General features: G+C 40.0%; 1 protein-coding gene across 3 annotated transcripts in view; it reads left to right on the top strand.

Annotated features, from left to right (window-relative positions):
• The window catches only part of LOC119731133 (PDZ and LIM domain protein 5-like), a 62,279-nt gene that overhangs the window by 12,655 nt on the left and 25,260 nt on the right, over positions 1-24,364 (top strand). For all 3 annotated transcript variants that reach the window (XM_038204155.1, XM_038204154.1, XM_038204156.1), the window contains exons 3-9: positions 5,449-5,533; positions 7,705-7,898; positions 8,640-8,860; positions 10,223-10,331; positions 11,228-11,313; positions 12,343-12,415; positions 22,759-22,923. In XM_038204155.1, the coding sequence (XP_038060083.1) occupies positions 5,449-5,533; positions 7,705-7,898; positions 8,640-8,860; positions 10,223-10,331; positions 11,228-11,313; positions 12,343-12,415; positions 22,759-22,923 (933 nt within the window). The remainder of the gene's footprint in view (positions 1-5,448; positions 5,534-7,704; positions 7,899-8,639; positions 8,861-10,222; positions 10,332-11,227; positions 11,314-12,342; positions 12,416-22,758; positions 22,924-24,364) is intronic.

The raw sequence follows: 24,364 nt of genomic DNA, 5'->3' as shown, positions 1-24,364 counted from the left end.
TGATTGTCTGGCCTCAAAATAATTTGAATTTTGTAAAAAAATAATTGAAAAAAATGGTTAGTATGTAACTAAATGTCAATGGATATTTTTGTTCTCTGTCTCATTCAAACTTGAGAATAAATGTTACAGTTAGGCATACCAATTGAAAAAAAAATGTGGTTTTTTTTTGGGGGGGGATGATACTAGTTTCACTTATGCAGAAGTAATGGGCATATTCACATCTCCCACCCCCTCCCACGCCACCCTTCCCCCCCCCCAAAAAAAAAAAACTGGGGGGAAAAACAAACAAAAATGACATATTACTCATGTCGACCTGCCTAGAATGTTCCACAGCATGGTCGTGAATTTGCTCTATTTCAGTAATTTATTATTGGTTTATGCTAAGATTGGATTAGTCACTGTACGTAGATTTATAACTGTAACACTGTTAGGCTGGCTGGAAGCGACACGGGTGCACGTGCTTCGTTTGTGAATGAAAGCATATTATAAATGTGCGGTTTAAATTAAGGAGCCTGGTTGCAGATTATGTCTCTATAGGTGGTATGGTTGTGCATTTATGGGTAGAACGGGAATAGGGTACCCAATTGAACAAAAACACGACCCAAAAATCCCCTAAAACCCAACCCAAATTTGAATCTCGGAAGGTGCTTTCACATTGTTCATAAATGTACCAGTACCGGTAGGCCCCACGATAATACTACCACATCGGTGTGTCAGTACAGTTAAATATAAGTGGTACAGTGAGCTCTTTAGCTTTACGGTGTTAATTTTGTTTTCGCAAGCGTCATGAACGTGAATCTGTTCTGTTTTTCCATGCAGCCTGCATGGTTTTCATTTTGAAAATTCCCCATTAATGAAGTGACATTCAAAACCTTTCTCTTTCATTTTCTGAGAAAGTACATGTTACTAGTAGTATGTAAAGTTCATAATCTGGAAGCGCGGTTCCTAACGTCAGCGGTCTGGTACTTAATAGGTACCTGGTTCTGACGCATACTGGTAGTCCTAATAGCTGAAGGTACCATACATGTAGGGGTGCAACCCAAAAAACCCCATAGACACTAGTGCTAAATGCGCATACTTCAAAATTCTTTTAAAAATACTCAGAACTCTCACAGGTATTCAAGCTGCACAGAAAAATGATGATCGATGTGTCATCTTTCATTTTCTTTTCATTTTCTGGTGGGTTGACCATTGACTTTTCGAGATATTCTCACCCAAAGAAGACGACCCCTATTTTCCCAAAGCAGAAAAGTAGCCATCTTAAAAAACGATTCCTCCACAACATGGTAAAATAGCGCCACTTTCAAGCCCAATAGCATCCAAAATGCTCAGAATTGGAAGCTCCAAGTCCGGGCCAGAGGTTCATTACCATATATCTCTTCAATTCCCGAATTTTATGGCTCTCAGAACTCTCTAATATACAATATTTTGAGGGTATAACTTTTATTCATGAGCTTGGCGGACGGATTTTTGGCCTATTTACAGGCGTGCACCCGTAGGGCTATTATAGGTAGTCTGGGGCCAATTTCACCGCACTACTAAGCACAAAAATTCGCTTAGCACAAAAGTCTGGCTTATACATGTAAAAGCAGGTTACCAGCAAAAACGCCATGTGATGTATATGCTCGTGATTAGTATTCAGCTGTTGTTTGCTGTAGCATGAAAATCACACGGCGTTTTGGCTGGTAAACTGCTTTTATAAGCCAGGCTTTTTTTGTGCTAAGCAAATATTTTGCTTAGCAGCCCCCTGAAATTTTGACTTTTAACCTGCTAAAAGGATGGAACAATGAACCATTCTTGACAAAATAGTTACCGTCTACCCAAAAAAAGGTGGCACCTGACAATAAAGTGCAGCGCCGAAACTTTACGTTAAAGGGAATATACAACATTTGCAAACATCGAAAAATAAAACTACCACGTTTTTATGAAATACCTTACTAGGATGTTGGTAAATGACAGTCTAAAGCATCCTGTAAAATTATGGCACCTGGTGTGAAATCATTTTCAAGAAAATGGCATGTTTGTATACATTTCCAACGGTGGTCGGCCGACCACCGTTAGAAAAACGTAACTATTTTTCAACAACTGCTCCAAATTTACCTTTTTTCAGTTCAAATTTTGTTTGCTATTGGTTACATGTTCATTAACGGGTGCAGGCCAGCTAGAATGGTTCCCTTACCTTACGATACAATTTTCCGGCATCTGTAAATTGATCCATTTTATATTTAGTGGAGTCAGGGATCCAGACTGCCTGAACATTTTTGTTTTTCTTGGTTTTTCCAGCATTTTCGAACACAAAACTACAAACATGTCACTGTAACAATATTTGATCTATTATACTAACCCCTCAAATAGTTCATTTCTGAAAATTACAGCAAAAGCCAACGATCTTTTATATTCCTTTTAAGATAACATCAAACTTCGTGACAATTTGGATATCCAGTATATTCGAATATTCGGTATAAATTCAGGAAAACGCTAATATTCAGTTCCCAATGATTGAAGCATTTGGAGAGCACCAGACTATACACGATTCGCCTCACTATCCCTTAATAACTGAGGTTCTATCTCGGCTTTGTCACATTTGAGTGACGCACACTGTGTGGGTTTTAATGCTTTCCATTGTGAGCTTTGATTCGTCATGGAACGGCAGTCATTTATCATTTATCAAATTTACACAGACGGTCCAAATTCTGACATTAATTCCCACACAATGAGTCACAGTCTGAAAATACAAGGGAAATGCCACACAGAGTTTTGGTTTTGCAAGCTTCAGGTTTTTGGGTGAAAATATACGTACATTTCCTCCAACATTGCCTATACATGTATTTGGGTCATTTTATATTTGGAGTCCACTTTTTTCCTGTTACATGTACTTATGACATCTACGGTATGATTTTATAATTCTGGATTGACTCCTTAAATTAATGCAGTCATCCTCCAAGAGTGATTGCGAAAAGCAAATTATGTACCCAACAAATAAAAAAATCATTTGAAGTCGTTCTTACTGATACAAATATCAGTAAGAAAATTGACTCAGTACATGTATGAATGGCAAATTGCAAAGTTCAGCGGTAAACAGGGACAGAAAAAATGTCACACTTGGACCCTTAACAAGTTTGCGCTGGGATTATTTTTGCCCATAATATTAAGATTTTTTTTCGAAAAAGGTAAAATATCGGCCTTGCAGCCAACTGTTGATATACAGCCAAACGCCACAAGTACTGATTCGCAAGAGCCATTTCAACAGACTTTGTACGATATTTCTCGCTGATGTCTAATATTTTTCAACACTCCGCGGTGTGCAACGGAGCGTACATGTATATTGTAGAACATTAGGCCGTGCATAGCTGCCAATTCAAGCTCAACACACGGTCCGCCTCCACAGACTTCACGGACTTTGTGTGTGTGTACAAAAGACACGAGGGATTAGCGTGTTTAGACGTCACCCGGAGGCGAGTCGAGGCAATCTTGACGTTGAACCCGTCAGCAATGCCTGTGTATAAAAAACAGCCAGTGCGTGTTAACACGGCCTCCGACGTGAACTGGTTAATTTATAGAAAGACCCATATTTGTATGCAAAGAGATTTGATGGACTCTTTGTCATTTTCTACCCTTTATCTGACTTCCCCATGAAATCTAAGAACGCTATTTATTTATAGCATTTCTGAAACTTAAGCGCGAGTGGAGGCTAGAAGTAAATTCCATTGTACCATGTCCCAACATTGTAACGTTGAGTAAAACTTCTCATCAAACAAGAAACAAAAATCGTAAAATGTCTAGAAATCACACTTTGCACGAAATGTATTTTGAAAGTTCTAAACGGTAGGTTTTTACACGGTGTCCGCGGTAGCTACATATAACTTGTAGTGGCTCGTGCATGCCGAGCCACATCCTGGCCTCAACCAGACCGTACCTGCATGCTTCGTAGATTTCACCGGGAATTCTAACTGCATGTGAGCCTTATGGGATCATCTGGGAAAATTACACACTAAAATGAAAGTGCTGAACATTTTTGTGTACACTGTAAACATAATATACGTATGAAACTAAAAGGCAGAATCAAAATCGAATAAAGAAAATCGAACACAAACAGTTATTTGATTTACTTTGAAGGGATTCAAGCTCACACGCAAACTACATGTACCTTATCCATTCCAAAAATACTCGAAAATAAAACAAAAATACTCTCAAACATAAATTTAAAGGATGGTACATGTACATGTAAAAGCTGTGCACTATCTGCCACTCCCCCTGCCCTGCCCTGCCCCTCCCCCCACCCTGCCCCGTCCCTCCTCCTTCCCTTCCCCCAGGCCCATACGCTGGGGGGGGGGGGGGGGGGGGTTCGTGGGTTCGGTGATGAGTTCTGTTCAGAAATTAAAACAACAAAAAAGTGCCCCACAAAAATCAACCAACAAAAAGTGGTTAGGAAATGCCTCAGATTGCACCACAGATAATCTAGAATCCACCCCACGCCATAAGGGCTTCGCGCTCCGCGCTCGCATATACATTGTAAAAAGGTCCACTTTGGGATTTGAAGAACGTAGAAGACCCCCCCCCCCCTCATTTTATTAGAACTTTTCTCCTGAACTAGCGGCATCTTTCAAGTTTACAGTTTTCAAGCCGCTCAAATCTGGCCTTTCATTTTTGTAAAATGTCACAATAAAATGCTACCAAATTGTCCCATTTCCACTTTGTTTCGGAATCATTGCTGTGTATGCTGTCATTCACTCAACCAAAAAAAAAGTCCTCCATTCCAATACTTTTTTGCCTAACTCACAAACTACTGGGTACCTCTCACTCAAATAACGACTAATCAGTACAGAAATTCCTTAGCAATCCAGCCATACTCTTTTTTATTTGGCCTAAAACAGTGAGAATGTGTACGATTTTACACAATTTATGACAAATGATACCGAAACAGTTGCACTTTTGTGCAAGTTGTGGTTCACACTCACCTTGCACGTATACAAAAGTGCAACTTTTTTTTCGGTACCATTTGTTATAAATTGCATAATTTTGTATACATTAACACAGTTTTGGGCCAAACAAAGAGTATGGCTGGATTGCTCAGGAATTTCTGTACTGATCAGTCGTAATTTGAGCAAGATGTGCCCAGTAGTTTTTTAGTTAGACAAAACAGTATTAAGGGGGGACTTTCTGTTTTGGTTGAGTGTATATATTTTATGGTTAAGGAATTTTCCTTAACTTGGAAACTTTGGAAGTGGAATTACATTCACAATGTACATGTGAATTTACATAATTCTATGTTTTTTTAATGAAATATTGTTATGATGATATACACTCTTTGATTGACACTATCTGTTCCAGTTTCGATAACGCTAACAAACACTGCAAATATAATTGGCATTCTGGGAGATATTTATAGAATTTTTCTAATCCCTGACACTCATCCCAGTTCTGTGGCGCATTCCATTCTTCTTGCAGGGGTGAGGCCACTCTCTGGAAGCCAAAGATTGGGAGGGACGAGACGGACGCTGTCACCAACGTGTCTCTGCAAGCTGACAAACAGGCAAGTTGTCAAAAAAGTGGTTCAAGCATAACATCATGCAGTACTTTTTACAGGGTGATTCAAAACAAACGAAACCCAAATGTCGGGACCATTGTTTAAGTGAAGTTCTGCATGTAGCACTTTCAAAATCTAGGATATGAAAGCCCAATTCATAAGCTTTCTTTTAGTACAATAATCATTCAAATCACTCATGTAATTTTCAAGTTACGGAATTTTAACACAACCACAAGTTCTGTCCATGGATCACAAAAAGGTAAGTGTTCTTTCAGCAAAATGAGAGCAAATCACATAGGGATGTGTGTGAATTGTTTTTGTTTTGCTGAAAGAACGCACACCTTTTTTGTGATTCGTGGACAGAACTTTAAAACGGTGGTTGTGTTAAAATTCCATAACTTGAAAATTACATGAGTGATTTGAATGATTATTGTACTAAACGAAAGTTTATGAATTGGGCTTTCATATCCTAGATTTTGAAAGTGCTACATGCAGAAATTCACTAAAACAACATTTGGGTTTCGTTTTTTTTGTAATTGAAGCAATTTTTCATTTTCTTCGATGGTCTTTTCTGTCCCTTCTTTGTGTAGCCTTCACCATGGGTGGCCCTTGGTCTTGTGATTGGTGACTCTCATTAAAAAAATGTTTTCACACCTCTTATGGTCTGAATTTGTTTACATGTACATTTATAAAACTTTGTGATCAGGAACAGATGAATTGTTATGGTGGTTGACCACAACTTTCCTTTCGTCTGACCATTGTTGGTTACTTTACCAGGAAAATTCCAAATTTCCTTTCCTGAAATTGTAAAATCTGGCAACATATTTTATACAGACCTGAGGTTCCATCACTTTTCACTCTCTCGCCAATATCGGTAGATGTAGTTGGACATGGTATACCGTTTAACAATGGAAACCAAAAGTCAAAAAATTTCTAAAATACGATCCATCCATCTTGCTTTGTAAACCATGGATGTTATTATTGTAGCTTTAATAGTCTGTCAAATTCCGTGAAGGAAAATTTGAGGTATTTGATTGTGTCATTGTACATGTACTTCCATCCGCCTATGGGTTAAGCGCCACGGTCCACCGGTCACAGTGTTCGACACATGTGCCAAGGTTAATTGGGTTCGAATCCTGATGGCAGGCATGCAATTTTTCCTCAGATCCGCTGATTTCCTCGTTTTCTACTTCTCATGAATGCCAATTGCAAATTGAAAAACACTATACAGTGTACAAAGTCTCTTGCAGGTTGTAATTTACTCGTTTTTTTTCTAAATTCCCAATTGCAAAACACCCATGGGCGTCAATCGGTGGGGGACGGGTGGACAAGTCATATCGTATCATATCGTGTGTCCCCCCACCCCACTTTTTTCATCCCCGAATAAAAATTGTAGCCTACTATAATGATTCTGTACTCTCAGGATAGGTGATTAAATGTTTCAAACTCAAAAATTGTGTTTAAAAGATGATCTTTTGCTAAAAAAAAATGGGTTTTAGAAGTCAGATATTGCCTCAGATCGCACCACAGAGAGTTTAGAATCCAACGAACCCCATGCTGTTAGGGCTTTGCGCTTTGCGCTCGCATTAGTGCTCATCAAGGTACCGGTATGCCCCCCCCCCCCAACTTTTGAGAAGGGATTGGTGCCCTTGAAAACACTGATGCAAACTTACATTTACACTGTAAAAGTTTGTAAAGAATGAAAGTTGTAGGCCTAAGAAATTATCAATACATCATCATTATTATCTTAACTAGTGGGGCAAATATGATCGACCCTCCTGTCGTCTGAACAGTCACAGACAGTCAAAAACTCAATCCTCTTCCCCTGCCATGCCTTTTACACAGGCTAGTCACCAACAGTCAGATCGTATTTCCAACAAGCACTGTGACTAGTCAAATTCCATCAACAGACAAAAGCAAGTAACTGGTAGGTACAGCTGGCTTATCAATCACCTACTGTCAAGGCAAAGCTGTGTCAAGTTACATAAACAGTCACAGCCAGTCAATCCTGCTTTATGTAGGCTGGGAGCTCTTAACTGTTAAAAGCAGTCACTGATTTTGGCTACTGGGATAGCTCTGTTGAATTTGACAGCCAGAGAGAAAGGGTTAATGGCAAATAACGGTTTTAAGACGAACTATTTTCACTCAACACCCAACTTTTTTTTACCAAATTGCAGAAGTTCACCCACGCTGGTGCCCGCCACAATCAGACTGCCAAGCCCTTTGGGTCGCCGGGCGCCGGTGGAGGTCTAGGCACGGCCACCGTGGTCCACAAACAGTTCAACTCTCCGGCGGGGATCTACTCGGCCGAGAACATCGCTGATAGCTTCAAGGGGCAGACTGAAGGGATGATCGCGGGGCACGTTGGAGCGTGAGTTAGCCATTCTCGATTCCTCAGACAACGTTACTTGAATTTTTAGCTGCGAGTAGCAGCTCAAATTCAGCCCCACAATTATTCATTATTATCGTTAAGTTATTAAATTGATGAGATTTGAAGGTTTGCATGGTGGAAAGATACTAAGACAAGATAAGTTTGTGGTAGCACCATGTGAATAAATCTCTTTTGTGAGTATGTGTTGTTCTGAAAAGAACCGGAGGGACTCAACGTTTTGAACAGTATGCTCTGCCCGTCGTCAGGAGAATGAGGCATTCCAACGTTGAATGAGGGATTCCAATGGGTTCGAAATGTTGAGTTCCTCCGGTTCTTTTCAGAACCACACATACTCACAAAAGAGATTTATTCACATGGTGCTACTGCAAACTTATCTTGTCTAAGTTATTAATTATTGGGACAAAACGGTGTGCTCAAAATGTTTAAACAGTTGTCCACATTTTCCCAGATATTTCGTCCGTGTATCTGCGGTATTGCTAATGTTGACATTGAGCGTTGTGAATTTGGGCGTGATCCCTGGCTACATGGCACAGGTGTATGGCCTCTGACTAGCACCATTGATCAAACACATTGACAAACTGGGGAACCGCCATCATAGGTTTGATAGCTCAGTTGCTAGAGCACAGGAACAGTAATCCAGCAGGCCGAAAGCCTGCTCCAGTCAATGTCTGTGTTAAAAAAATGACCAAATATTAATTCAATTAATGTTGTTTTCTCCAGGGAGATCACACCGGCCTCCCAGGGCTACAGTCAGCCAGCCAAGGCCTACACCCCAACCTACCAGGAGCCGCCAACCTACAACCCCGGCCAAGCCAGCGCCCGGTACATCGACAAGCCGGACGATGAGGAGATGAAATATTCCGGCTTCATCAACCCAGGATCCCAGTCACGCTCCTTCAAGATGTTACAGACCATGACGGCGGATGAGGAGGCTAACATGCGTAAATTCAACACTTTGTTTTTGTTACAATCTGGACGCAGAGTAATGTTGTACAAGCCCAACCCGACCCAAAACCGACTTATGGTCGGGCACGGTCGGTTTGTCCATCATTTCAGTCGGGTCGATTCGGTTTTGTGTTTGCGATTTTCAGATCTGGTCGGGTCGGGTCACTTTAAGCCTTTTTTGGAAAAAGCTGAAATAAACCCCAAAAAACAAAAAACCGAAACAGTTTGGAAATTCACACGGTGCAATATTTATTGCAGAGTCACTCTGCCCGGTACAACCACATGTGGGTTGCGGTCAACAGAGATGCCACTTTTCTGGTTTTAACCGGAATTCCGGTTTTTAAAAAAAATCTCACAAAATTCCAATTTTTCCGGCCGTCAAAATAAACTGGAAAAAGAATGTTTTGGGAAATGCGTTGATTTTTATCTTGTTAGTGCTCTCGATTTAGTACATTTAGGCGCACGCACGGCACAACGTTGTTCGTTGAAGTAGTCATAAACACAAGTCTTTGTTGTTGCCGAGCCTGCATGCGAAACAGGCGGCCAACGTACTTGCATGCAGTAAACGTGTACAACGGCGCCTGGTGCATGCTTCACCGCGTGCGGGCGTGTTGTGCGCTAAGCACACGCAGCATTCAGTCTGGAAATCAGTCTATCATTTCAGTTATCGGTGGTTTCCGATCGCAGTGATGTGAATACAAAAAACGCCGGGTACCAACCATGTTTTCATCGATCGCATCGCATTGTGCAAAGGTCACGTACACCGACAGCAGTGTTGTGGAATCGTGCATGTTTCGTGTCAAATATTACGTTGGAAATTCGGGTAGGCAGAATAAATATTAGGAATATGGAAAAAGTCAAAGTGATTGAACGAACCGACAGTTTGGAAATTTCTGTTAGTAGTTTGTTTGAAATGTGACAAAGCTGTGAATTAGTGCACGCAAGCGTTGACATGACGCACACGCGGGCGCGGTTGCTATCATTCGTCAGCTCAGCACATGACATCGCGTAGCTGCAATCGGCTGAATGAGAACGTGTCCCGGATGCTGATTTCGGGCACAATTCAAAACATGACTCGGCAACATTTGAATTGAAATTGAGATCCTAGAGTATTGTTTTCTCAGAATATACATTATACACTTAGCTAAAATTTCATCAGGTTAGTTGTTAAGCATCCTTGTTTAGATTATGAGCTCTGTTGTTGCTTCAAACGAAAAAATGCACAGATGATGAATGATATGCCCTACCTTTAAACGGAAGGTTAAAAAATGCAGAGGGCTGATTTCAGATATTGGCTCCTCTTTTGACAATGTTGTTTTCTTACTAATAATGTGACATTTTGGTTATTCAATCAACAGCCGCTCCTCCCTCTGGAGTGAGAAGTGTCAAGGCTCCAGTGGCTGTCTCAGGCGGTAGTAAGCCAGCGCCTACGCTACCCATGTGTGTCCGCTGCAACCTTGGCATAGTGTAAGTGTCAATTTAAAGGGAATGTACAACAAATGGATTTGGAGGATTAGTGTGTTATAGCATATATTTTTTAACTGACTTGCTTCACGTTTTGGGTTCGGAGATGCTGGAAAATCAAACAAAACTAACCATGTTCTTATAGTCTGGTTGAAAAATTAGAAGCAGTTTTGAAAAAAAAAGCCAGTTTTCTCCAATGCTGGTCGGCTGACCAGCGTTGCAAAAATACAAGTTTTCTTGAAAATTTTAGCACACCAGGAGCCACACTTTTACAGGATGTTTTGGACTGTCATTCCCTAACGACCCAGTAAAATATTTTGTGATATTTGATCATTTCGTTTTTTGATGATTGCAAATGTTGTATCTTCCCTTTAAAAGATGTGCATGTACTGTTCGTGCACTCCCAACAAATTTTGATCAGTATTTTTAATTTCACATTTTTTTCATTTTAATTTTAAATCTACGTTCAGCATCTGCAAGTAGCTTTGATTTTTGATCACTGTTACAAACAGATCTGGGCCAAATTTCACGGCGCTGCTAAGCACACAAATTGGCTTTGCACAAAAAAGTCCGGCTTGTAAAAGCAGGTTACCAGCCAAAACTCCATGTGATTTTCATGCTAAGCAAACAGCAGCTGAATACTAATCAGGAGCAATGTACATCACGTGGAGTTTTGGCTGGTAACCTGCTTTTATAAGCCAGACTTTTTGTGTTTAGCAAATTTTTGTGCTTAGCAGCGCCGTGAAACTGACCCCTGCACTACGACAGGTTCCTTACCCCCTACATTATTGATTCTTATGGGTGCGGGAACCGGACCGGCCTACGCAGACTTTGTCTTTTTTGTGTCTCATTCAAAAGTGATAGGAAAATTGGTGATTTTTTTTTAAATTTCTTAACAGTGGTCCGGTACTCAAGGCCAAAGATAAAACGCTGCATCCAGAATGCTTTACTTGCTATACCTGCAGTAACTCCCTCAAAAATAAAGGTAAGAGTTTAATATCAGAGTCTTATATAGCGCACGTATCTACCAACTATTAGGTACTCAAGGCGCTGGAGATATGTCTATTATTAAAGAAAGGTAAATGAAGTTTATGAGAAATATGAGACCCATTATGTAGCACCTTATAATGGTTTACAAGATGCTGCGGTGCATATTGCAGCCACTGCCAGAAACACCGGGGCAAACCCCTTCTCTTAGCGATAAGTGTTACTGGGTTCTTTAACGTGCATTACACAACACACGGGACCTACGGCTTTACGTCCCATCCGAAGGACGAAGCAATAATGGTAAAGTGCCTTGCTCAAGAGCACAAGCACCATGTTGCCACGGTCAGGATTCGAACCCATGTACCACGGCACACGAGTCGAACACCGTAACCATTGGACCACAACACCCCAAGAGTTCCACAGTTGCTTCAATCTTGCCATGGCGTTTTGCCAAAGTGAACTTGAAGTGGGATAAGTGTCAATCTGTCCACTTTTTTTCCTGTCCCTGTTACATCTGACATCTATGATGTTATAATTCTGGCTGCATTCCTTAATGCAGTCGTCATCCAAGAGCATACTCCTTACCCAACAAATACAAAAATTGTTTGAAGTCATTCTTAATGATACGTGAATGGCAAATTACAAAGTTCAGAGTAACCCGGACGAGAAAATTGTCGCACTTTTGGCCCCTAAATTAATAGAATTAACAAGAAGGAAGAGACTTCGAGTCAATTAGACATGGTGGAGACTGTGCCACACCCTAAGGGAAAAAGGAAAAAAAAAATTATAAATAATTTAAAATAAAGACCAAAAAATGGCAGAGGCCCTGAACAAACACAACAGTTTGAAATCAACGTAACTTTTACAACAGGAAACTGTTTGAAAGGGGTCCGGGCTATCTTTCCTCTTTTTGAATTGTCCTCGACCATTTGAAAAATTCAGGTTCAACCTTCTCCCCCCCCCCAAAAAAACCCGGAAAAACGTATTTAAAAAGTGATTATGATTGATTTTTGTCACTTTTCCCCAGGATTTTTCACCGTTCAAGGAAAAGAGTACTGTGGGAACTGTGAGAGACAAGCACGCATCGATGCTTCACCTGGGTAAGTCATCCTAAACTCTTTGTTACAAGACATGTGATTGGCTATTATAACAAAGCCTGTGATTGGTCAACCCCAACTTAGAGTTGTGGAACTATAAATTAGGTCTAGGATGTCATCTGGAAGAATTGACTTTAATTTATTGTATACATAAGTTTAAATTTTATTTAGGGGCCATTAAAAATTTTTGATGTTTTTAAATTTCGAATTTTTTTTTTTTTTTTTTTTCCCGAAATTTTTTCACTGGTCCCCATGCAAATGGTGCCTTATATGTATACACAATACACGGTATTACCCGAGTTTATGTACCAGGCAAAGGGTTAAAAGCAAACCAATCGGAACACAGGGGGTTGAATTGGCAAGTCAAAAGAGATTTGTTTTCTTTTTTATATCTTTTTAATTGAAAAAAGTGAAATTCGATTTTCAATTTTCATTAATTTAACTTGACCCACCCACCCACATTTAAAAAAAAATAAAAAAATTGACATTTAAAAACATCAAAAATTTTGAATGGCCCCTTAGATAATATGTGTATCTGTTTTACTGGCTGCAACTTTTTTTTATTATTCCTTTGGCATTCTGATGAATTTTTTAGTGGAATGGTCTGTTATATGTCTTCTTCCTGCAAGTTACAGCTTCATATAATTCCCTCCCTCCTTAAAAAATACCCGTAAAAGGATATCTCTTTCCATTGGCTGGTCTTACAGAGAAACTTCCTGATTGGTCTATTTGTGTTCTCATCTTTGCCTGTTGGTATTGACTGCAGAAACACAGGTTTTGATTGGTTAACAGTTAATTTAACCTTTGACCCCTGTGCACTGTATTCAGGACTTCATGTTTAATAATACTCATAATATGCTGATTTTCCTTGGTCCCCACTCTCATTATTGTGCTGCGTTATTAACATACATGTAACATGAGAACCAGTGATGCACACTGAGGTCAGTTTCAGATCGCAGGTCAGCGAGAGAAGTTGAAAAACAGACCCACTATCACAATTTCTGACCCTGGAATAGAGGACCTGAGGCAATGTTGAAATTAAAATTGGAAGAACGACAGTTGTCCCCGACATCGACTCCGCATGATTCCTAATTGCAATTGACTCAAGATATTAAGAGTCCTGTTCAATATTAGCGGAGTGTCTATGAAGATGTTATATGTAGCTGATGAAGCCTAACAGATGCTGGGAAACTTCAAGGAATAAACTTGCAGGAGGTCATGATAATTTTGTCGGACCTTGGGCATACACAGTTCACACGTCAACTTCTATATCAATGTTCCATTATTTTCTGTTTTTCAATGAGTTTGAAACTTGAGGAATTATCTCTCTGGGGGATGTTGCGAAGTCTGTCAGTGATACATGTTTATGAATGTAATATAACTAGGGATTACCTAGAAAGGAATGTGGCAATGTATAAAAAGGATTTGGCAAGTCTTGATTGCTCTTATTTTCTTTTTTAATGACTGTTTTGACTTGACAGTTTTGACATCACTGTTCTGATGTGACTGTTTTGACATGACTGTTTTCAACATGATTGTTTTGACATGACTGTTTTCAACATGACTGTTTCCATCATGACTGTTTTCAACATGACTGTTTTCAACGTGACTGTTTCCAACATGACTGTTTTCAACATGACTGTTTCCAACATGACTGTTTCCAACATGACTGTTTCCAACATAACTGTTTCCAACGTGACTGTTTTCAACATGACTGTTTTCAACATGACTGTTTTCAACATGACTGTTTTCAACATAACTGTTTCCAACATGACTGTTTCCAACATGACTGTTTCCAACATGACTGTTTTCAACATAACTGTTTTCAACGTGACTGTTTTCAACATGACTGTTTTGAAATTGATTTGACATTGATTTGACATGACCGAATGTAAGTTCATGCCAATACACACAGAATTTTTCCAAAAGATTTACCTCTTTTTTGAAAAGGAATTGTGCAATACATTTTACGGTACCATAGAAAAATAATGAGTTACATGTCGATATATCCAGTATTTGGAACTTGTCTAGACGCTTGAAACTGTTTCATCAGAAATCGATCTCTACAGACTGGCATTCCAAAGTCACACTGAACCAAATTATTCTGACAATTTGACAGTTCATGAAAAGTTGGACATTTGGAAACAACAGGAGTGAGCATGTCCATAGACCAGCAGTTTCTAGTTATTCAGAAGGACTCTACGGTCTAGTCAATGGAAAATTAATGCATGAAGTTTTGCCCTTCTGAAGCTACAAATGATTTGGGTCGACTGGAGTCACTCAAAATGCTCTTTGGTTCAGCGTGACTCGGGAACATCATTCTGAAAACTTTTACTTCTGGTCGCTATCCTGCAGGTTACTGGATTCAGTGACTATCCTTTATCCATTTTTACTCCTTTTATAAAATATCCCCCCCACCCCTTTTGAGACTAAAACTGCAGTGACACCCGTGGAATTTGCCAGTCAGCTCCGAGTTGACATTTATGCTTGGGATTATTGTTAATCTCTTTTACCTGACGCAGCTGCCTGCGTGCAAGCTTATAGGAGTTCCTACTGACTTTTTATAGCTGCGGGATAGCAGCTCAACAAATCATCATATCTCTTCGTTAGTTAGTTAGTTAGTAACAAACGCTGACATTGTCTATTGCTCCCACATATTTTGACCGATTTCAACCAAACGTTGTCAAAAGTATCAGTAGCCTGGCCCCAACATGTTACATGACCAAACTGGGGTCAAAGGTCATCATGGGGTCACTGGGGTAAAAAACCTGATTTGTTTTTTGCTCAAAACACTACTCCTTCCAGAAATGACATGGTGCAATCACGTGACTCGTGCATGAACACGAATTTGTTGGCCCCCAGCTTCCGAGATTCGATCGAGCTTGTTTGATGTTTGCAAATGTTGTACATTACTTTTAAAGTTTTATCTTTGAAAACTATCGTATCTGCACCAGTAGAAAAAAGCTTTGTGAACGATTAGCCAATACATGTACATGTACATACATGTATTGTATAGGCTCAAAATGGTACCTTCTTGAGATGGCAAGTCTGTATATGTGCTGTTTTCATTGCAGAGTGCATTATTTTAATTCCAAACTCACAGAAAAATTGCTTTTATTAAATTAATGTACCGGTAGGAAATCAATTTAAAAATAAAATTTTAAGTCAGTTTTTAGGACCAAGGTGTTATTTCTCAGAAACTCAGCCAAATTTCCAATTTTGCAACTTTGGCCTTATAAATGAAAGATCTTTAAGATGAAACGCTCATCCACTACTCCTGGTCTGATAATAAATTTACAATTTCCCTACTCTCCGCAGATACATGTAGATTGGTTTCCTTTTCCAGATCATTTAGACCTTCCTTCTCTTGAAATCAGGCCCAAACTTCATCAATCTTTGACCCCCCCCCCCCAAAAAAACCCAAAATCTACTTCACCATTTTTTTTGCTGACTCTCTCCCCTCTTCTGCCTTCTGTTGGCAGGAACTGGTAAAGACGCTTATGCTGGTTCAGGGGCCCCCTCCATCCAATCATAATGCAGATGAGAAGCTTATGCTGGTTCAGGGGCCCCCTCCATCCAATCATAAGGCAGGAGAGAGGAAACCAAGGGGAAACCAAGAACCAATCAGAAGAGAAAGCAGAGAGTCAGCAAAAAAAAAATGGGGAAGCCATTTTTTTAAATAGCAAATTAAGACAGCTGTGTGATATTTTAGTACCTATCCGTCTGCACGGTATACACCCGTAGTTTGTAGACCAGACTATTTTGGCCCACATAATCTAGTGGTCAACATTATATTAAAAAACAAGCCTTATTTTAGGGATGTTTTTGAGAGGTAAAGCCCCCTAAAACTGATAGTCTTTCATCAGTTGCATTTAAAATTCAACAAAAGTAGACTAAAAGTGTTTGAATATCAATCAAATTTATATGCGGGACATGAACCTGAAGCATAAAAAGTAGAGGTTTGTATCTGGTAGACAGTAGACATCCATCAAATCAGGCCTACAGGTGTTTGCCAGATTTCATAATAGACTAAAGCCCTTTTCACACTAGACAAATCTCGGGGTTGACGCAGGGTTGACACAGGGTTGAAAACATGCATCGTTTCACACTTGAAGAATTTCAACCCTGCGTCAACCCCGAGATTGATTTCACCCAGGGTTGAACTCAACCCTGCTCTAGACCAGGGTTGAGATTTTCAACCCGGGTTGAAATTCTTGCCAGGGTTCAAAACAGTAGTAACTGAGCATGAAAAGCTTGATTTGCATGAAACAAGTGTGAAACGATGCGGGGTTGAACGCGGGGTTGAAAAATCAAAAACTCAACCCGGGGCGGCACTGGGTTCACCCAGGGTTGAGTTCAACCCGGGTTGAGAGGCTCTAGTGTGAAAAGGGCTTAAAGTACCTTTGCATGCTAGAAATTTACGAATATAACTCCTGAGGATTGTTAAATTGGTACTGCTGTGACAACTTAACCCGTATTACATTATATGTAATAAATTTATAATTTGCGGTTACAATTAACGTGGTCGAGCCGCAGGCATGTAAAGGCGCCGTTGGCAGCCAGCCACATCGACCCATGTATGACCACGCAGCACAGCCTTAGATCGAAAGGGCTGGTCAGCTCAGTTGGTAGAGCACCGTTTACTTATTCTGGTGGTTGCAGGTTGGAGCCCGCTCCAGTCAATTTCTTTGTTTAACTTTTTAACACATATGCGACTCTATTCAGTTTGTCTTTGCGGTTTATTTAAAGGGACACTGGGTCCTGGAACAGCCCAATCGGGCTACAAAACGCGCTTTGAACGAGATGATGTTAATCGGAAAGAACATTTAAAAGTAGGACATAAATATCCAAACAACTATCCTTTAAAAACTTGGCGTTTTTGTGTTATTCCTGTATTATGCGTGTGTGAATGAATTTCGGGCTCCACTTTTGCGACCCCATAAATTTGAGCTGTTTTGATGCTAGTTGTGATTTCATTTGTTACATGTAAAGTGTTCGCCTTTTGCGGACGTTGAAGAAACCATATTTTTTTGCATTGGTGATTGGTCACCACTGTTTCCGAGACACACAACGTGTATATCGTACACTGAGAATGACACGAAAAACGTATTCGTACTCCGTCGTGTCCGATGTAAACAACCAGGTTTTTTTGTTGTCTTTTCTCGGGAACGGTAAGACATTAGTTTGGTTTCCTTTCAACCAGATGTTTGAAATAGGCTAAGTAAACAATCCAAAACATGACATTTTCGGGGATTTCAGGACCTAGTGCCCCTTTAACTCCATGGCTAGTCATTTCTGGAATACTTGTCACACATTTGAATGTCACCTGGAAAAAATCACTGAGTGAATGCTTGTCATTCCCTGACATGGACTGGTGCCTGGGTCACAATCACATACCAATTCAATTGCGGATAGTCAAGATGCATGACCCAGATATCGGCTAGAAGTTTGTCATGTGAATGAATGTATGTGTGACATTAAAGGGGCACTGTGTCCTGAAATCCACAAAATGTTCAAGTCTTGGATTGTTTGCTTATCCTAGTTCAAACATCTGGTTGAAAGGAAACCAACCTAATGTCTTACCGTTCCCGCAAAAGACAGAAAAACCCTGGTTGTTTACATCAGACAAGACAGAGTACGCATACGTTTTGCCTGTCGTTTCAGTCAATGTACGATACACGTTGTGTTTGTCACATAAAATTACACACAGCACGAATACACAAATGTTTCTTACACGTCCGCAAAAGGCGAACACTTTACTAAATCACAACTAGCATGAACAGCCTGACTTTTTGGGGTCACAAAAGTGGACCCGAAATTTGTCCTCGTGCGAACAAAAGAATAAAACAAAACGTCCAGTTTTTAAAGGATAGTTGTGTGGATGTTTATATCCTACTTTTAAATGTTCTCTCCGGTTAACAGCATTTCGTTGAAAGCTCGTTTTGTAGCCCATTTAAGCTATCGCCGTTTGCGAGTTAGCCACACCCCTTAGACGACCCTATAGAGTTTTTGCTCACTATAGTTTTGTTTGTCTCAGATTTGATGCGTTCCGCGTCCATTTGTATGTTTCACAAGCTAACAATATTTCACAAGCTGCGTTGGCGCGATTCTACCGCAATTCTGCCGCGATAGGTCAATTGGTCTCATTCCAGGACGCAGTTTCCCTTTAAAGGGAAAATACAACATTTGCAAACATCAAAAAATAAAACTACCAAATCATTTTGAAATACCTTGCTGGACTGTTAGTGAATGACAGTGTAAAGCATCCTGTAAAATCATGGCACCTGGTATACTGTTATTTTCAAGAAAAGTGCTATTTTTGTATCAATTTCCAACGCTGATCGGCCGATCAGCGTTGGAAAAAAACTGGCTTTTTTTCAAATACTGGCCCCAATTGACCATCGCACTTGTTTGCAATCGATTACACACCTATGAACGAATACAAGCCAGCTAGACTGGTTCCCTGACCTTACAATTCCCCAATGTATGTAAGCTGCTCTGTTTCTTCTTATATGGAGTCAGGGAACCAGACTACAGGAAAATGATTGTTTTTCTTGGTTTTTATAGCATTTTCGAACCCAAAACCTCAAAAAAGTCAGTGTAACTATATTTGCTATATATTTCCAACCCCCCAATTCCATCCATTTCAGAAAATTACAGCAAAAGCAAATGATGTATATTCCCTTTAACATGTAGCTCATGATTCCGATGTTTCATTGCGAGTGCTTGCAAGCACATTCTTTTGATGACATTTATACATGAACATGTTTCTGCAAGTGGGTTGCAGATTTTTTAAGCTGTGCCATGACAGATGCCAGTTAAAAGCTAAGACTTTTCAAGCTACATTGTATCTGAAAAGAATTTGGTTTGTCGTCGTTGGGGATTTCTGAATTTTTGTAGTAGGCCTATACCTCAGTTATTCAGCTCATATCTTTAAAATGGAGCTTTAGAATTATATTTAGTGCAATACTCTTGTATTCAGCTTTTTATGTAGTCATTTATTAATATCTTTGTGTATTATTAATTTCATAATTTAGTCGTCTATGTATTTTAAAGGAACTTATTTCATAGGGAAATATTCATAACTGTACTTTTTCTAGAAAATATATCAAAACTGTATTCACATAAAATTGCTATGCAAGTTGATGCCTTTGTAGGTGACAGTCATTTACATATCTTGCCAATTAACATTAGTGTTTTTGAATATCACTGCCTTATATGCCAAAGTATATTTAGGATTGCTGGTGCCTTCTTACTGTGTGGTGCTGTTTTTGTACAAAGACGTGTGTTTTCAATTATTAATCTTCAAAGAGTAGAACAATATATTTTAAAGCTATAGTCCATCATTTGCAGCTATCCGAAAAAGTAACTGGCGTATTATTGTTGAAAAACATACTTGGTTGAAAGATAGTAAGTGGACTAAACTCCCTGTGAAATTAATCTTTCTGGCAAGCTATCCTTTTGAAGTAATCAACGAAAGAAGGCCTTTCCATCGGTGCGTCTTAAGACGCACCGTAGGAAAATTTAAATTAGTAGTTCGTTTTGTTATTCGGCGCAGCGCGCGCAAGCATTGGCACGACGCACAGGCGCACGCGGTTGCCATAATTCGTCGGATCAGTGCGCGACATCGCGTAGCAATTCAAAACAATTCAAAACATGATTCAGCAACTTTTGATTTGAAATTGAGATCCTAGAATGCTGTTTTTCTCGGAATATACAGCTGAAGCTGAGCTGAAACTTCATCAGGTTAGTTGTTCAGTATCCTTCATTAGATTTTGAACACTTTTGTTGCTTCAAACGAACAAAATGCACAAATTACAAATGATGGACTATATCTTTAACAGTCCTGTCCACAAATGCTACCTTCATATTTGTAATCATAATGTCTACATGTAACTTGCCAATAGCCTACTTGCCATTATTATATTAATGCACTTAGCCAGTTTCCCTTTGAGATTTTTGTGTTGCCTAAACAAAGTTGTGCGAGACACTTCTTAAATTCTGTATGACTGTATGACCGTATCTCCATGTGTATGTTAAAGTTTAGGTTCAGTTTTTGAAAGAAAGGTATAGCTTCTACATACTTTCATGGATTTGGATGAAACTTGGATGCAGTGACTCTTAGTTGGGAAGACACAATTCTTCATCGGATTACTGAGGGCAAAGGTCATGTAGGGGTCATTAGAGGTCATTGTTCAAATATGCTTCAAATGTTTCTTTGTCTACAGAATTTGATGGATTCTAATGTGACTTGGATGGAATGATCCTTGGTAGGGTGTTCATTACAAATTACTGAAATAGGAGGTTAAATGCCATCTAGGGGGTCATTTGAGGTCGTTTATAAATACACAAAAGTTTGATTTTTTGAAGAAGACAAAACATATAGGGATCGACCGCAAAAATGTCGACACGTGATCCGGGGATAACTTTGTTTAATAGAAAATGTGTTATAACAAAGCTGTATTATGTCTGAGTGATCCCGTTTGCTATTTCCTGGGTTTGCAGCATTGCTAATGTTGCTAGCATCGTCACTTTGGGTGTGATCCCTGGCTACGTGGCATAGGGTTTATGGCTTCTGACTAGCGCCCCTTGAACAAAGACATTGACATAATGGGGAACAGCCAACATAGGGCTGGATAGCTCAGTTGGTAGAGCACCGGAACGGTAATCCAGGGGTCGAAGGTTCAAACTCCGCTCAAGTCAATTTCTTTGTTCAACTTTAAAATGATTTCCTTCACCTTGTTAGAAATATAGATGGGGTTTATATGCTAGGTTTCCTTATAATATCTTTCTTCATAGTGCATCAACAACTGAGGGCGGTGTGTCCTTTGTCATCAATGCCAAGAGAAGGCTTTGCATTTCGCAGAGCTTATTGACAATTTTGCCTGTGTGGGAATTAAACATGTAATGGATTGTTACCCTGAAGATGGTCGTAATCAACAGTCATCCTTTTTTGTTATGTGTCAGTTTTGAATTTTTGTCTTTTGATGTGTTGGACCCGTAACTTTCAAAGTTACAGTTTTTGTGTCGTGTCGGGTGATTGGTACAGTGGCTTGTTGGCTTTTGTTGTATGCACGTGCAACTTATATCTGAGAACTAGCAAGAACCTGTGTATATATTATACCCTTTTCATGCTGACTGACTCTCATTTGTGAATTTGACTGGCTACCTATCTCACTGAATGACTGTCACGTTGAATTCGACTGGTTACCTATCTCACTGAATGACTGTCACTTGTGAATTAGACTGGTTACCTATCTCACTGAATGAGTGTCACGTTGAATTTGACTGGTTACCTATCTCACTGACTGTCATGTTAAATTAGACTGGTTACCTATCTCACTGAATGACTGTCACTTGTGAATTAGACTGGTTACCTATCTCACTGAATGATGTCACTTGGGAATGCGACTGGTTACCTATCTCACTGAATGACTGTCACGTTGAATTCGACTGGTTACCTATCTCACTGAATAACTGTCACTTGTGAATTAGACTGGTTACCTATCTCACTGAATGACTGTCACTTGTGAATTCGACTGGTTACCTATCTCAATGACTGACTGTCACTTGTGAATTAGACTGGTTACCTATCTCACTGAATGACTGTGACGTTGAATTCGACTGGTTACCTATCTTACTGAATGACTGTCACTTGTGAATTCGACTGGTTACCTATCTCACTGACTGACTGTCATGTTAAATTAGACTGGTTACCTATCTCACTGAATGACTGTCATGTTGAATTAGACTGGATATCTATCTCACTGAATGACTGTCACGTTGAATTTGACTGGTTACCTATCTCACTGAATGACTGGCACGTTGAATTCGACTGGTTACCTAACTGTCACTTGTACATGTAAATTAGACTTGCTATAAGTCTCTCACTGACATACATGTGAAGACAATAACTCAAGTCTCTTTGAGTACGGCAAAAGTGGATGTTTCACTTCCATGAACCATTCTCAATCATCTGAATAGAATTGTGTTACTTCAGAATTGTGAATAAATTGTGTTACTAGTGTGACAGTGGCGGATCCGGGGGAGAGGGGTGCCCCCTACACCCCCCCCCCCCCTTGGCAAGTACCGAAATGTTCTCAAATAAGGCAATTTTTCACTTGTGAGGTCCCTTTCGCCCCCCCCCCCCTCTCTAGATCTGCCGTTGCACGTCGTCTTGTCTCTATTAGATATATGCACAATCGTGCTAATAAACAAATTTACGTAAACAGAAGTGAGGCGCTTTCTTGCTTGAATTGAAAACTCATGACCAATTTTTGAGAAGTTTCCATGAACCATTCTGTGTGTGTGTACTGGGAAGGATTCCTTTGCCGTTTACGTTTCAGGCCACAAGGAAGCTACACCAATGGATCATCAACTGCGGCCCATCACCCCGCAGCTCATCAACATAGCGGACCCCCTCCGCCTCCGCCACTAGCTCATCAGCGGAGCGGACCCCCTCCGCCAGCAGTTCATCAATATAGCGCACCTCCTCCGCCAGTTGTTGACAAGTAAGTCCAACTTTGAACGCTTTTTCCCTTCTCCAAAAGTTCCATTTATGATTTCACAGACTAATTCAGAGTCATGACCTCTTTTTAACCAGTTCGCGCCGGTAGATTTTGATAAGAAGGGAGCGAGGCGCAGGATTACTTTTCACTGGACCTCACGCCATCGGGTTGAAGCCATCACCCTTAGGCAGCACGCTCATATTTCCGGCCTCGCTCACTGCGAGCGGGTTGCTGGCGGATAATTCCAGCCTCGCTCCCTGTGTGTCTACCCACCATCCGTTCCGAATACCACAAAACCTTTGCGGGATCGCACGCAAACTGGTTAAAGAAGAGAGTTTGGGACTTTGGCTGCATAATCTTGTCAGAAGGTGCAGGACAAAAACTTCAAAGAAATAGTTACGTTAATTCTTTTAACCATAAGCTGAACTCCATATTGTTGGACTGATTCTTCACTCATGGGCTATGCTTTTGAAAGACAAATCATCAAATTTGCTGCTCAACTATCTTTTTGTCGCTTGGTGGTAGGTCGGTCCTGTCTGTCTGTCCCCGGACAATTTACCGAAAGTATGGTGTTCCATATGTGCCATGACGTCGCATTTTTTCGGCGTCGCATTTTTGAGCTCTGGCAGGGTTCATTTTGATCGATTTCATGCAAGACTTTCATGCAAGATGGCCAGAGCTTATTGTGCACTTGCACTTGTTTCATTGTACTCTTATTTCAGCATGTTTCTGTTACAGTGAAGATGTTGCAGTTATTCCACACTTTCTGACGATTTTTAATCATCAACTTTTGAATCATGCACCACACACTGCTGACTGTTGTAATTTTAAATCATGGTTATCGGTGTGTTGACCAGTTGCCGAGGCGATGACCTTTTGCTAAGGTCAAGTCCTGTGTGTAACGTGAACGAAATAATCTTCACTTTTACATGTACATGTACATGTACCTCACCTTTTCATTTTTGCAGATATTGTAAATAAAATTATGATTCATCGCTAACATTAAAGACTTCACGGCAAAAAAAATTTCATCGGCGGAACGTTATTCATCATTAAATCATGTAACATAAAGTGCAATGACCATATACAGAATGCATGATAGCACGCTACATGTATAAAACGATGCTATTCAAAACATTCATTAATGTATCCAATATTTTTCTCTGCAAGTACACTAGCTAAATTCGCTTCTGGTATCATTGGCTTTACAAAACCGTCTTTACTTAAAAGGATCCTACTCTTCTGTGATATATTCAAGAAATTCAACCCATTTTGTTTCTCACACTCCGTTCTGCCTGTGTTTAATTTCATCTGCCATTTTAAGGTCATACATACATAAATTCCTCCAAGGGAGTACGTGTATTTTTTTTTCTTGTGGAAGACGACAGGAATTCTCCCAATTCCTCCCATCTGTGTCCACCATTTGTCAAGTATTTGAAGAAAA

This window comes from Patiria miniata, unplaced genomic scaffold (genome assembly GCF_015706575.1).
Source record: "Patiria miniata isolate m_02_andy unplaced genomic scaffold, ASM1570657v1 HiC_scaffold_23, whole genome shotgun sequence".
NCBI classification, from domain to species: domain Eukaryota; kingdom Metazoa; phylum Echinodermata; class Asteroidea; order Valvatida; family Asterinidae; genus Patiria; species Patiria miniata.
Note: the sequence above shows the minus strand (reverse complement) of the source record. Positions and strands in the feature narration are given on the sequence as shown.